General features: G+C 38.4%; 1 protein-coding gene across 2 annotated transcripts in view; it reads right to left on the bottom strand.

The window, feature by feature from the left end:
* Nucleotides 1-13,431, bottom strand: part of LOC115135806 (THO complex subunit 2-like) — a 67,184-nt gene extending 53,753 nt beyond the window's left edge. For both annotated transcript variants that reach the window (XM_065023669.1, XM_065023670.1), the window contains exons 1-3: nt 13,323-13,431; nt 12,004-12,059; nt 11,647-11,738 (exon numbers count right to left, since the gene is read on the bottom strand). In XM_065023669.1, the coding sequence (XP_064879741.1) occupies nt 11,647-11,738; nt 12,004-12,059; nt 13,323-13,408 (234 nt within the window). In that variant the 5' untranslated portion in view covers nt 13,409-13,431. The remainder of the gene's footprint in view (nt 1-11,646; nt 11,739-12,003; nt 12,060-13,322) is intronic.
* Nucleotides 13,432-13,757: the final 326 nt, after the last annotated feature.

The raw sequence follows: 13,757 nt of genomic DNA, 5'->3' as shown, positions 1-13,757 counted from the left end.
CCATTTCATAAATGTTTTATTTAATTACGGAGAGCCAGGGGCACACTCCAACATCATTTACAAATGAACCATGTGTTTAGTGAGTTAGCCAGATCAAAGGCAGTAGGGATGACCAGGGATGTTCTCTTGATTCAGTGCATTCGGAAAGTATTCAGACGCCTTGACTTTTTCAACATTTTGTTACATTACAGCTTTATTCTAAAATTGATTAAATTAATTATTTTCCTCATCGATCGACACACACCACATAACGACAAAGTGAAACATGTTTTTAGAAAACTTTGCACATTTAAAAAATAACAGAAATACCTTATTTATATAAGTATTCAGACCCTTTGCTATGAGACTCGAAATTGAGATCAGATGCATCCTGTTTCCATGGATCATTCTTGAAATTTCTACAACTTGATTGGAGTCCACCTGTGGTAAATTCAATTGATTGGACATGATTTGGAAAGGCTCACACCTGGCTATATAAGGTCCCACAGTTGACAGTGCATGTCAGAGCAAAAATCAAGCCTTGAGGTCGAAGGGATTGTCCGTAGAGCTCCGAGACAGGATTGTGTCGAGGCATAGATCTGCAGCATTGAAGGTCCCCAAGGACAGTGGCTTCCATCATTCTTAAAAGGAAGACATTTGGAACCACCAAGACACTTCCTAAAGCTGGCCACCCAGCCAAACTGAGCAATCAGGGGAGAAGGGCCTTGGTCAGGGAGGTGACCAACAATCCAATGCTCACGGAGATGGGAGAACCTTCCAAAAGGACAAAAATCTCTGCAGCACTCAAATAATCAGGCCTTTATGGTAGAGTGGCTAGACTGAAGCCACATGATAGCCAAAAGGCACCTAAAAACTCTGACCATGAAAAACAAAATTCTCTGGTCTGATGAAACCAAGATTGACCTCTTCGGCCTGAATGCCTAGCGTCACCTCTGGAGGAAATCTGGCACCATCCCTACGGTGAAGCATGGTGTGAAGCATCATGCTGTGGGGGTGTTTTTCAGTGGCAGGGACTGAGAGACTAGTCAGGATCGAGGCAAAGATGAACGGAGCAAAGTACAGAGAGATCCTTGATGAAAACCTGCTCCATAGGGCTCAGGACCTGGGGCGAACGTCCACCTTCCAACAGGACATCAACCTTAAACACACAGCCAAGACAACGCAGGATTGGCTTTGGGACAAGTCTCTGAATGTCCTTGAGTGGCCCAGCCAGAGCCCGGACTTGAACCATCATCTCTGGAGAGACCTGAAAATAGCTGTGCAGCGACACTCCCCATCCAACCTGACAGAGTTTGATAGGATCTGCAGAGAAGAATGGGAGAAACTCCCCAAATACAGGTGTGCCAAGGTTGTAGCGTCATACCCAAGAAGACTCGAGGCTGTAATTGCTGCCAAAAGGTGCTTCAACAAAGTACTGAGTAAAGGGTTCAGTTTATTTGTAATAAATTTGCAAAAATATCTAAAAACCTGTTTTTGCTTTGTCATTATGGGGTATTGTTTAATAATTTAATCAATTTTAGAATAAGGCTATTCTAAAAATGTAAGTTCGCATAGAGGCAAATAATGAAACACAATTCTACCCATGTTGTGGATTGTAATAAAATTAAAATTAAATATATTTTTTTGTATCTTCAAATATAACAACTAATTGGAACACAAAAGCACTAATTCAACAACAACATTGTGGAGATAAAAACAGAGCAGACAGAAGGCAGAGTATATGTGACCTATGTGTGGATGTATTGAGATTAGAGGTCGACCGATTAATCAGAATGGACGATTAATTAGGGACGATTTCAAGTTTTCATACCTTTATTTTACTAGGCAAGTCAGTTAAGAACACATTCTTATTTTCAATGACGGCCTAGGAACGGTGGGTTAACTGCCTCGTTCAGGGGCAGAAAGACAGATTTTCACCAAGTCAGCTCGGGGGATCCAATCTTGCAACCTTACAGTTAACTAGTCCAACGCAATTTATTTCTAATTTTTATTGTTATTATTTTTTTGACCTTTATTTAACTAGGCAAGTCAGTTAAGAACAAATTCTTATTTTCAATGACGGCCTAGGAACAGTGGGTTAACTGCCTGTTCAGGGGCAGAACGACAGAATTGTACCTTGTCAGCTCGGGGATTTGAACTTGCAACTTTCCGGTTACTAGTCCAACGCTCTAACCACTAGGCTAACGACCTGCCTCTCTCTCGTTGCACTCCACAAGGAGACTGCCTGTTCCGCAAATGCAGTAAGCAAAGGTAAGTTGCTAGCTAGCATTAAACTTATCTTATAAAAAACAATCAATCATAATCTCTAGTTAACTACACATGGTTGATGATATTACTAGATATTATCTAGCGTGTCCTGCGTTGCATATAATCTGACTGAGCGGTGTTAGGCAGAAACAGGCGCGTAAACATTCATTCAAACAGCACTTTGTGTTTTGCCAGCAGCTCTTCATTGTGCGTCAAGCATTGCGCTGTTTATGACTTCAAGCCTATCAACTCCCGAAATGAGGCTGGTGTAACTGAAGTGAAATGGCTAGCTAGTTAGGGCGCGCTAATAGCGTTTCAAACGTCACTCGCTCTGAGCCTTCTAGTAGTTGTTCCCCTTGCTCTGCATGGGTAATGCTGCTTCGATGGTGGCTGTTGTCGTTGTGTTGCTGGTTCGAGCCCAGGGAGGAACGAGGAGAGGGACGGAAGCTATACTGTTACACTGGCAATACTAAAGTGCCTATAAGAACATCTAATAGTCAAAGGTTAATGAAATACAAATGGTATAGAGGGAAATGGTCCTATAACTCCTATAATAACTACAACCTAAAACTTCTTACCTGGGAATATTGAAGACTCGTGTTAAAAGGAACCACCGAATTTCATATGTTCTTACATAGCACATATTGCACTTTTACTTTCTTCTCCAAAACTTTGTTTTTGCATTATTTAAACCAAATTGAACATGTTTCATTATTTATTTGAGGCTAAATTGATTTTATTGATGTATTATATTAAGTTAAAATAAGTGTTCATTCAGTATTGTTGTAATTGTCATTATTACAAATTAATTTATAAATTAATAAATAAATATTGGCCGATTAATCAATATCGGCCTTGTTGGTCCTCCAATAATCGGTTGAAAAATCATAATCGGTCGACCTCTAATTGAGATGGGTGGTGTGTGTTTTTTGGTGTTTGGGAAAGTGTGGCGTTAAGTGAGTGAGAAAGGAAATGGTTGCATATCCCAGAACCAATGTATGTCTGTGAGCAGGGGTTGTGAGAGAGCTTTCGATTTTGTGCAGGTGAGGGATATACATTTTATAATTAATTATACATCTTATTTATTTATTGTCCTATCATGGGGAACTACATTTTTAAAATAAATAATACATCTAATTTATTTATGGTCCTATATTGATGGAACGGTCCACAACCCTATATACCCACCTGAACCTTGATGACCTTGTACCTTGCCGGTGTGGATTCCGGGTGGGGTGTCCCCACCCAGGCAGTGGCAGTGCTGGCAACACTAGCTGCAGTAACCCATGGGCAGGGGGTCACTCGGGCATTCAGAGAGGGGGCATATTATTGTGGCCATGGTGGCACAAAATCAAAGGTCTGACTGCAAAGAGATGCTTGAGAATATGGTCACAACGGGGGACCATGTGTGGGTGTTTCAGGGGAACAGGGTGTATCTGACCTCCATCACCTAGGACGTGACAATGGTTCATCAAATCAACTCATTTTTGCCTGCCTTCTCAAACAGCTGCAACTCTATATGCATTCGTAAATCACTACCTTTCTTGAGTTAGGCTCTGGGACGGTGCAACTGTTGAGAATCTGAGACTATGTTTGGTAGTGTGTGTGTGGGTGGTGTGTGTGTGTGTGTGTGTGTGTGCCACAACTGTTGCGAGGGAGTAAAAGATGTTAGGGACAATATAGGATGAATCACAATAATTGCTTGCCATAATGTAATTTTGGTAATGGTGAGACTGGTGGGAGGTAAAAATCCTTTGCATAAACCGCCTACATTACTACAAATATTAATTGCTAATTATGGAAAATAACAGGAGTTTTAAAGATACATATATTTTTTAATGGCTCTATATAAAATCCAAATCGAGGTGAGGGCGATGGAAGTGCGTTTGATCTGCTTCTGTTCTGTGGGTGGCACTGTGTGCTCGTTTCGAAGGATGGGTTCCAGTCTCTCCGGGGCCCTGGGATCCGGGGGGATCGGGGGTGGTCTGCCGGGCATTGGGATGACAACCCAACTCGGGATGATGAGTGGTTTTAGTGGGTGGAATAATGGGGACCAATTGGAGATTTACTTAGTAGCAATACAAATATCATGGTACAGCTATATAGACACTCAATCATCATGTTACTTTTTAATGGTACGTTTACAAACATATATCATGATAAATAGAATTGAAACGTGTGTCTCATTATGGTAATTGGTGAAATAAGTATAGCCAGTTATAATTGTAATGGCTTAGCAGATGATAAGAAAGGACGATTTGACCTGGCTAAAAGAGACGTTTACACGAAACTCATTCAACAAGTTTAGATAAAGTTTTGTGAGAATATACTTCTCCCATGGGTAAAGAAATTCAAAAGTGGTGATGATATTAATTAACAGTAATTTTGATCCAAATGAGCAAATTGTCCAAACAGATCCTCAAGGTAGATGGATGATTTTAAATATGTTATTAGAACATAAACAGATATGGCTTATTAACCTATACGGTCCGAATAATGATCCAAGCTTCTTTGAAAATATTTAATAATTTATCAACTATACCAAGCAACACCAAATCAAATAAAAATGTATTTGTCACATGCGCTGAATACAATAGGTGTAGACCTTACAGTGAAATGCTTACTTACAAAACCCTAACCAACAATGCAGTTTAAAAAAAATAGGGATAAGAATAAAGAGATAAAAGTAACAACTAAAAAGCAGCAGTAAAATAACAAGAGACACACTATATACAGGGGGTACCGATACAGAGTCAATGTGCGGGGGCACCGATTCGTTGAGGTAGCATGTACACTAGACTTTATTATGGTGGGAGATTTTAATATGGTTGTAAATACCTCCATGGCCTGTAAAGGAAATGACATTACAAACTATCCCCCTCACGCACTTAAGGAATTCATTAATGTCATGGATATATTGGAATTAGTGGATATACAGAGGCTTAAATACCCTGACCTAGTGAGATATACATGGCAGGGGCTTAACTTGTTATGGCTGGGGGCAGTATTGAGTAGCTTGGATGAATAAGGTGCCCAGAGTAAACTGTCTGCTACTCAGGCCCAATTGCTAATATATACATATCATCAGTAGATTTGGATAGAAAACCCTCTGAAGTTTCTAAAACTGTTTGAATGATGTCTGTGAGTATAACAGAACTCATATGGCAGGCAAAAACCTGAGAAAAAATCCAACCAGGATGTGGGAAATCTGAGGTTGGTCGTTTTTCAACTCATTCCCTATTGAAGATACAGTGGGATATTGGTAATGGTGCACTTCCTAAGGCTTCTACTAGATGTCAACAGTCTTTAGAACCTTGTTTGATGCTTCTACTTTGAAGTGGGGCCGAATGAGAGGGGAATGAGTCAGAGGTCTGCCAGAATGCCTTGCGCTCGTGACGCTCGTTCACGTGAGAGCGAGCTCTATTCCATCGCAATTCTACAGACAAAGGAATTCTCCAGTTGGAACATTATTGAAGATTTATGTTAAAATCATCCTAAAGATTGATTCTATACATCGTTTGAGATGTTTCTACGGACTGTAACGGAACTCATTGACTTTTCGTCTGCTCTTAGTGATCGCGCGTTATGAATTTGGATTACTGGGCTAAACGCGCAAACAAAAAGGAGGTATTTGGACATAAATGATGGACATTATCGAACAAAACAAACATTTATTGTGGAACTGGGATTCCTGGGAGTGCATTCTGATGAAGATCATCAAAGGTAAGTGAATATTTATAATGCTATTTCTGACTTCTGTTGACTACACAACATGGCGGATATTCCTCTGGCTGTTTTGGGTTCTGAGCGTCGTTATCAGATTATGCTTTTTCCGAAAAGTTTTTTAAAAATCTGACACAGCGGTTGCATTAAGGAGAAGTTTATCTTTAATTCTGTGAATAACACTTGTATCTTTTATCAATGTTTATTATGAGTATTTCTGCAAAATCACCGGATGTTTTGGAATCAAAACATTACTGCACTTAAGGTGCCAATGTAAACAGATTTTTGGATATAAATATGCACATTATCGAACAAAACATACATGTATTGTGAAACATGATGTCCTATGAGTGTCATCTGATGAAGATTATCAAAGGTTAGTGATGAATTTGATCTATATTTCTGCTTTTTGTGACACATATCTTTGGCTGGAAAAATGGCTGTGTGTTTTTTCGACTTGGCTATGACCTAACATAATCATATGTGGTGCTGTCGCTGTAAAGCATTTTTGAAATTGAACACGATGGGTAGATTAACAAGATGTTTATCTTTCATTTGCTGTATTGGACTTGTTAACCTCTTCAGTCGACCCTCTACTTTTTTGAACATTTTGTTAAAAATCGCGCAACATTTCAGCGCCCTGCTACTCATGCCAGGAATATAGTACGTTCATATGGTTAGAATGTGTGGATAGGAAACCCTCGGACGTTTTTAAAACTGGTTAAATCACGACTGTGGCTATTACATAACGTGCGTTACATCGGAAAGCGCAGGAAAACCTGATCACAGAAAATGGAAATAAATATCCTTGCGCCACTTCCAGCGATTGTTAACAGTGAGCCGAATTAGATAAGACCGAGCATTCAACTCCCACAGCATCCCCATGTTGTCTAGAGTCTTGTGAATTGAATCATCTTTGATTCTTGGTTGAACCGAAAGAGGGGCACGACTTACCTCCGGTCTCCGCCCAGATCATTCCGGAAGAGCTCTCTCCTGAAATTTTTTCCAAGACGACAGCTAATGATTTCTACATCGCCTACGGATGATTTTTATCGCTTATTAACGTTTACTAATACCTAAAGTAGCATTACAAACGTATTTCGAAGTGTTTTGTGAAAGTTTATCGTCTACTTTTGAATTTTAAAAAATGACGTTACGTTGTGAAATCGCTGTTTTTTTCGTTTATCACACAGTCTACATATAACGATATCTTGGCTTTATATGGCCCGATTTAATCGAAATAAAGACCCAATAGTGTTTATGGGACATCTAGGAGTGCCAACAAAGAAGATGGTGAAAGGTAATGACTGTTTTCTATTTTATTGTGCGGTTTGTGTAACGCCGAAATGCTAATTATTTTGTTTACGTCCCCTGCTGTGCTTTTCTGTTGTAGTGTATTGGTGCATGCTATCAGATAATAGCTTCTCATGCTGTCGCCGAAAAGCATTTTAAAAATCTGACTTGTTGCCTGGATTCACAACGAGTGTAGCTTTAATTTGATACCCTGCATGTGTATTTTAATGAACTTTTGAGTTTTAACTAATACTATTAGCATTTAGCGTAGCGCATTTGCATTTCCAGAGCTCTAGTTGGGACGCAAGCGTCCCAAGTAGAGGCAAGAGGTTAATGTGTGAAATGTACATATTTCTAAAAAATATTTTTGAATTTCGCTCGCTGCCTTTTCAGCGGAATGTTGTCGAGGGGTTCCGCTAGAAAGGTTAAAGTTATGTATAGTAACCCTAGGTGTAAAATAGTAAATAACGGCTACATCTAAGAAAGTTTTAAACTGTCAAGATGAGTAAAACAAGGTTGTACACTATTGGCATATCTATTTGTTATTGCCATCGAAATGTTAGCTGTTAAAATTTGATCCAACAATAATATTAAGGGATTAGAAATCCATGGCTTAAAAACAAAAGGTGTCATTGTACGCTCATGATTCATGTTTTCTTTTAAAACCACAATTAGAATCCCTCCACAGCCTCAGAGGATCTAGATACTTTTTCTAACCTCTGGATTAAAACCAAATTATGATAAGTATTACGTATTGGATCACAAAGAAAATGCTACTTTTACAATACCGTGTAGTTTACCAATAGAATGGTCTGACGGGGATGTGGTCGGTATACATATCCCGAAAGAAAGACATTTTTATAGAAAGTTAACAAAAATAGATCTTGCTACTGTGGAAAGGAAAATATTTCTCAATTTGTGGAAAAATCTCCCTGATTAACTCTTTAGTCATATCACAGTTTACCTATTTGCTTATGGTTTTGTCTATTTATATAACAAATATGACCTCTCTACTTAAATGCGAAATGGTTCTCTCGTAAATTCGTATGAATGTCTCACCCCATGTTCAAGAATGGCCGTTTTCCCTTTATTCAGATTGCAACTGCTCACTTTCGTTTATTTGAAAAGAAATAATATCCAAAATATCGTTATTTTTTAAACAAGCATTAGATTGTTGGATACAATTTCAGTTTAATCCACCTGAAAACACAGAACAAATTATACAACAAATATTTTGGTTGAACTCCAATATACTAATGGATTAAAAAAAACATATGTATATATATATTTTTTTTTAAAGGGTAAAAATCTTTGTAAATGATATCATAAATAGGACTGGTGGAGTTGTCACACATGCAGCTAACACAGACATATGGAAATGTCTGCTCTACCCAAAATTACAACCAACCAATTCCAGCATTACCACAAAAATGGAAGAGAAAAGTAGAAGGGGAGAAAAGCAAGGAACTTGTCTGTTGGCCCTGCATTATCGTCCAAAAATGGTTAAAGAAAATTGTGATAAACAAAAATATATACCAGTTTCATTTAAGGACCAAATAATGGACAGTTGTGCCATATAAATTGAAAAATAGTTTGATGTACCAATTCCATGGCACATGGTTTATGAATTGACACGCAAAACGACGCAAGAGTCAAAACGTTGCATTTTTCTATTTTAATTATACAAAATTCTTGCAACATATAGAATGTTATATATATATATATATATATATATATATATAGGGGATACAACCTTCCCAGCTCTGCAGATTTTGCTGCAAGGAGGCAGAGTCATTAGATAATTTATTTTGGTATTGTCCATATGTAGCTCGTTTTTGGTCACAGGTCCAAAAATGGCAACATTTACCTAGAACTAACGCTGCAGATAACAATGCTGGGTTATTTGAAAAGTCATAGTCATAATCAATAATATAATTACTATATTTTACTATTTTAGCAAAAATGTTTCTTTAATTTACAGTCTGTAGAAGCTATGAGAATAGAAAGGTTCAGTACTTGTGTGAAGCATCACAGCACAGTTGAAAAATATATGGCAAATAGAAATCCAAAATGGATGGTGTTCAGAGATAGATGGGAGGGGTTGAACGGAGCTGAAGGGTGTGACTAATAACAATAAGATAAAAGGAAACAAAGGTTCAGACATTTTGTGAAATAGCATAGTTACAAATAGATATCAAACTGGATCGACATCAGAAATAGAGGAAGGCCAGGACTAAAAACTAAAAATACAACGATTGTAAAATAGACTGTGTCTGCAAAATGTGTATAGTATGTATAAACTAAAAATGTAGAAGCCTAAGTGTTATTGTTTATTAGTTTACTCCAATTGGGGGAAAGGTTGTAGGGTTTGCGGGGAATAATGAAAAGGTATATTAAAAAAAATGCAAACATGCATGTACAGTTGAAGTCAGAAGTTTACATACACCTTAGCTAAATACATTTAAACTTACATAATTCCTGACATTTAATCCTATAAAAATCAGTTAGGATCACCACTTCATTTTAAGAATGTGAAATGTCAGAATAATAGTAGAGGGAATTATTTATTTCAGCTTTTATTTCTTTCATCACATTCCCAGTGGATCAGAAGTTTACATACACTCAATTAGTATTTGGTAGCATTGCCTTTAAATTGTTTAACTTGGGTCAAACGTTTTGGGTAGCCTTCTACAAGCTTGGGTGAATTTTGGCCCATTCCTCCTGACAGAGCTGATGAAACTGAGTCAGGTTTGTAGGCCTCCTTGTTCTCACACGCTTTTTTTATAGTTCTGCCCACAAATTTTCTATGGGATTGAGGTCAGGGCTTTGTGATGGCCACTCCAATACCTTGACTTTGTTGTTCTTAAGCCATTTTACAAGTATGCTTGAGGTCATTGTCCATTTGGAAAACCCATTTGCAACCAAGCTTTAACTTCCTGACTGAGGTCTTGAGATGTTGCTTCAATATATCCACATAATTTTCCATCCTCATAATGCCATCTATTTTGTGAAGTGAATCAGTCCCTCCCGCAGCAAAGTACCCCTACAACATGATGCTGCCACCCCCGTGCTTCACGGTTGGGATGGTGTTCTTTTGCTTGCAAGCCTCCCCCTTTTTCCTCCAAACACAACGATGGTCATTATGGCCAAACAGTTCTATTTTTGTTTCATCAGATCAGAGGACATTTCTCCAAAAAGTACCATCTTTGTCCCCATGTGCAGTTGAAAACCGTAGTCCGGCTTTTTTATGGCAGTTTTGGAGCAGTGGCTTCTTCCTTGCTGAGCAGCTTATGTCGATATAGGATTCGTTTTACTGTGTATATAGATTATTTTGTACCCGTTTCCTCCAGCATCTTCACAGGGTCCTTTGCTGTTGTTCTGGGATTGACTTTCGCTTTTTCTCTAGGAGACAGAACGCGTCTCCTTCCTGAACGGTATGACGGCTGCGTGGTCCCATGGTGTTTATACTTGCGTACTATTGTTTGTACAGGTGTTTGGAAAGTCCCAAGGATGAACCAGACTTGTGGAGGTCTACGATTTTTTTTCTGAGGTATTGGCTGATTTCTTTTCATTTTCCCATGATGTCAAGCAAAGAGGCACTGAGTTTGAAGGTAGGCCTTGAAATACATCCACAGGTACACCTCCAATTGACTCAAATGATGTCAATTTGCCTATCAAAAGCTTCTAAAGCAATGACACCATTTTCTGGAATTTTCCAAGCTCTTTAAAGGCACAGTCAACTTATTCTATGTAAACTTCTGACCCACTGGAATTGTGATACAGGGAAATATAAGTGAAATAATCTGTCTGTATTGTTGGGAAAATTACTTGTGTCATGCACAAAGTAGATGTCCTATCGGACTTGGCAAAACTAGTTTGTTAACAAAACATTGGTGGAGTGGTTGAAAAATGTGTTTTAATGACTCCAACCTAAGTGCATGTAAACTTACAACTTCAACTGTACACACACACATACCCCCAAAATATATGGGAGATTGGAAATGATGCAGACAATTACATTGATGGAAGCAACAATCTACTAAAGCTGATCCATCCTATTTTTTTAAAAATATATATATATTTTTTAATAATTAGAATTTAGAACAAGGCTGTAACATAACATTTTGAAAAAGTCAAGTGGTATGATTACTTTCCGAAGGCACTGTATATCTACAAAAACAAGACAGATGCTGATTCTGTATAGTGCATCTTTACTAACCAGAAAATAAGAACTACATACACATCAATCCAGATACTGTGCGAGTCTATGTTTTCACTAAAAGGACTATTGTATAGGCCACAAAATCCTCAAAACGCATGGCAGGTTTTCTGGGATGACAGACATTGCAGACAATGAGAGGACTTCAACAAGGCCATACATACCATCATGTCACTGAGGACGCTAGCAGCGAGGTCCAGCTTGAAGTTCCCTTGTACGACATGCCAGCAGAGTTCATACAAAGCAGCCTGTATATCTACAGAATGAAGGGATGAGGCAAACAGGAAGATAATTATTCCCAATACAATGTGTCAGTTTTAGACCTCCTCACAAACAGTCAACCGTAGAGTTGTTGAGATATAAGCTTGGTATGATGCTATAAGAACATTAGATGACACCTGACATAGCGAGAACCCATCATTGAATGAATAGTACATCTTAATTTCACATAGCAATTGTACTCAATTGTATCAAAACTAACATGCATACTGTTCTTTCAAATATCACAGAGCGGTACATACCTTTTATTATGCTGTCATGATTGGTTTTGTCTGCAAGATTCTTACATAGTTGTACACTGAACAGAGAAGGGGAAAAGGTGACTTTATATTAGCTAGTTTATTTTCAGTGACTAGTTATCTAAATGATCATAGCTGGTACAGTTAGTAGTAGTGTACAGTAGTATATACATAATGTGTAGTGTGTTGCAGACAGCTTAATGTCAGCCTCTAATAATAACACTGCATATAATACTGTAACTAACAGACGTTATTGTTTTATGAGGACGCCATTCTGAGCATTTTTTCATATGGCAATTTAAAACATTGTCAAAACTGGAATGTCCAGTTACTAGAGAGCTTGAAGACTAAATACTGACCAATGCCAACTGGTGTACCCTTGAGCAAGGCACTTAACCCTAACTGTTCCTGTAAGTCAATTATTACCAATTATTAAATCAATCGAAATCGCCCCCATACTAGCTAACTCAGTCGACATGTTTTCAATTCAGTGCCGTTAGCTATCTAGCTAGTTAGGGATTACCATAAAAATTACCATGATGATAGAAAATGTGTAGACAAAGTGATAACTGCCTGGGAACCATGTATTACCTAAAATATCAGTAGCGTGCTCGTTAATCCATACAGGTGGTGGCTATTCTAAACAAAGTGGCTAACGAGCTAGCTTGCTAATGTTTTCGTGTAGCAAGAATCAGAATGAGGTGCCAGCATAATCAGCTTGCTGGGTGTGCGTCGCTAGCTAGTTAGCTTATTATGTGATCACCAACTGCACGTTGTGTGATGCAGTAGCTAGCTCACTGTTCATGAAGTTATCTTACCAACTAGCTAGTTAGCTACATTGGGTAACTACTAGCTAACGTTATAATGTACAGGGTCAACTACCAGGCTAACCTGCATCATTAGCTGCTTAGCTAACGTTAACTACTTAGCCTACTGGCTTTCACAGGAATAAGCTACTGTAGCTAGTTGCTTCGGGGGACTGGCGGCGGACTCGAAAGTTAGCTAACTAATTAGTTCGTATCGAATGACCCAGGCCAACTGTGTTAAATTAATTGTTATATCAATCCCATCTGTCGAATTCTGTTCCAAACTATAATTTCGAACAAAAAAATTATTGAACCCCAGCAACGGTATCTTGCTATTGTGAAATGGCCTCACTGTTTGAAGTAGGGTTAGCTAGTTAGCATGCTAGGTTTGCTAATTCACATTGCCCAGGTCTCGTACGAGGATAACGATGGGAACTGGTTGCATGGCTCAACAACCCTTATGGAAAATTAAACAAGACATTCGTCTTCACAATTTAACAATATAGTACAACTTACAACTCGTGTTTTCCAGATTTTTCCCAGTTTTTGATCCAATCAGCAGGCAGGATAAGTGTCGCCATCTTCCCCAAAATACCACACATAGCCCGGATGTCTAGCTGAATGCCGGGTCAAAGAATGCAAACCAGTGCATCGTGGGACGCCAAATACATTTCAGGTCTTCCAGTCAAATTTAACCACAAATAACTGTTGGAAGCCTAAAATGACCATGCTACAATAAAAATATATATAATATGACGTATACTAGTGTAAGGATAACAAATTATGCTGTACAGCTCCACTGGGTTGTAGGCTTTCTTGAGCTTCTCTATCACTTCAGAGCATATGACATGTGTTGAATACATGTGATGATTATGGGATGCTGGGAGCTTCTCAATTTCAGTGTATCAACAGTATTGATGCAAATTCGGGGCAGTGAAGGTCAAATCCAGT

Source organism: Oncorhynchus nerka, linkage group LG10 (assembly GCF_034236695.1).
Source record: "Oncorhynchus nerka isolate Pitt River linkage group LG10, Oner_Uvic_2.0, whole genome shotgun sequence".
NCBI lineage: Eukaryota > Metazoa > Chordata > Actinopteri > Salmoniformes > Salmonidae > Oncorhynchus > Oncorhynchus nerka.
The sequence above is the reverse complement of the archived record's forward strand: the minus strand, read 5'-3'. Positions and strand labels throughout refer to the sequence as shown.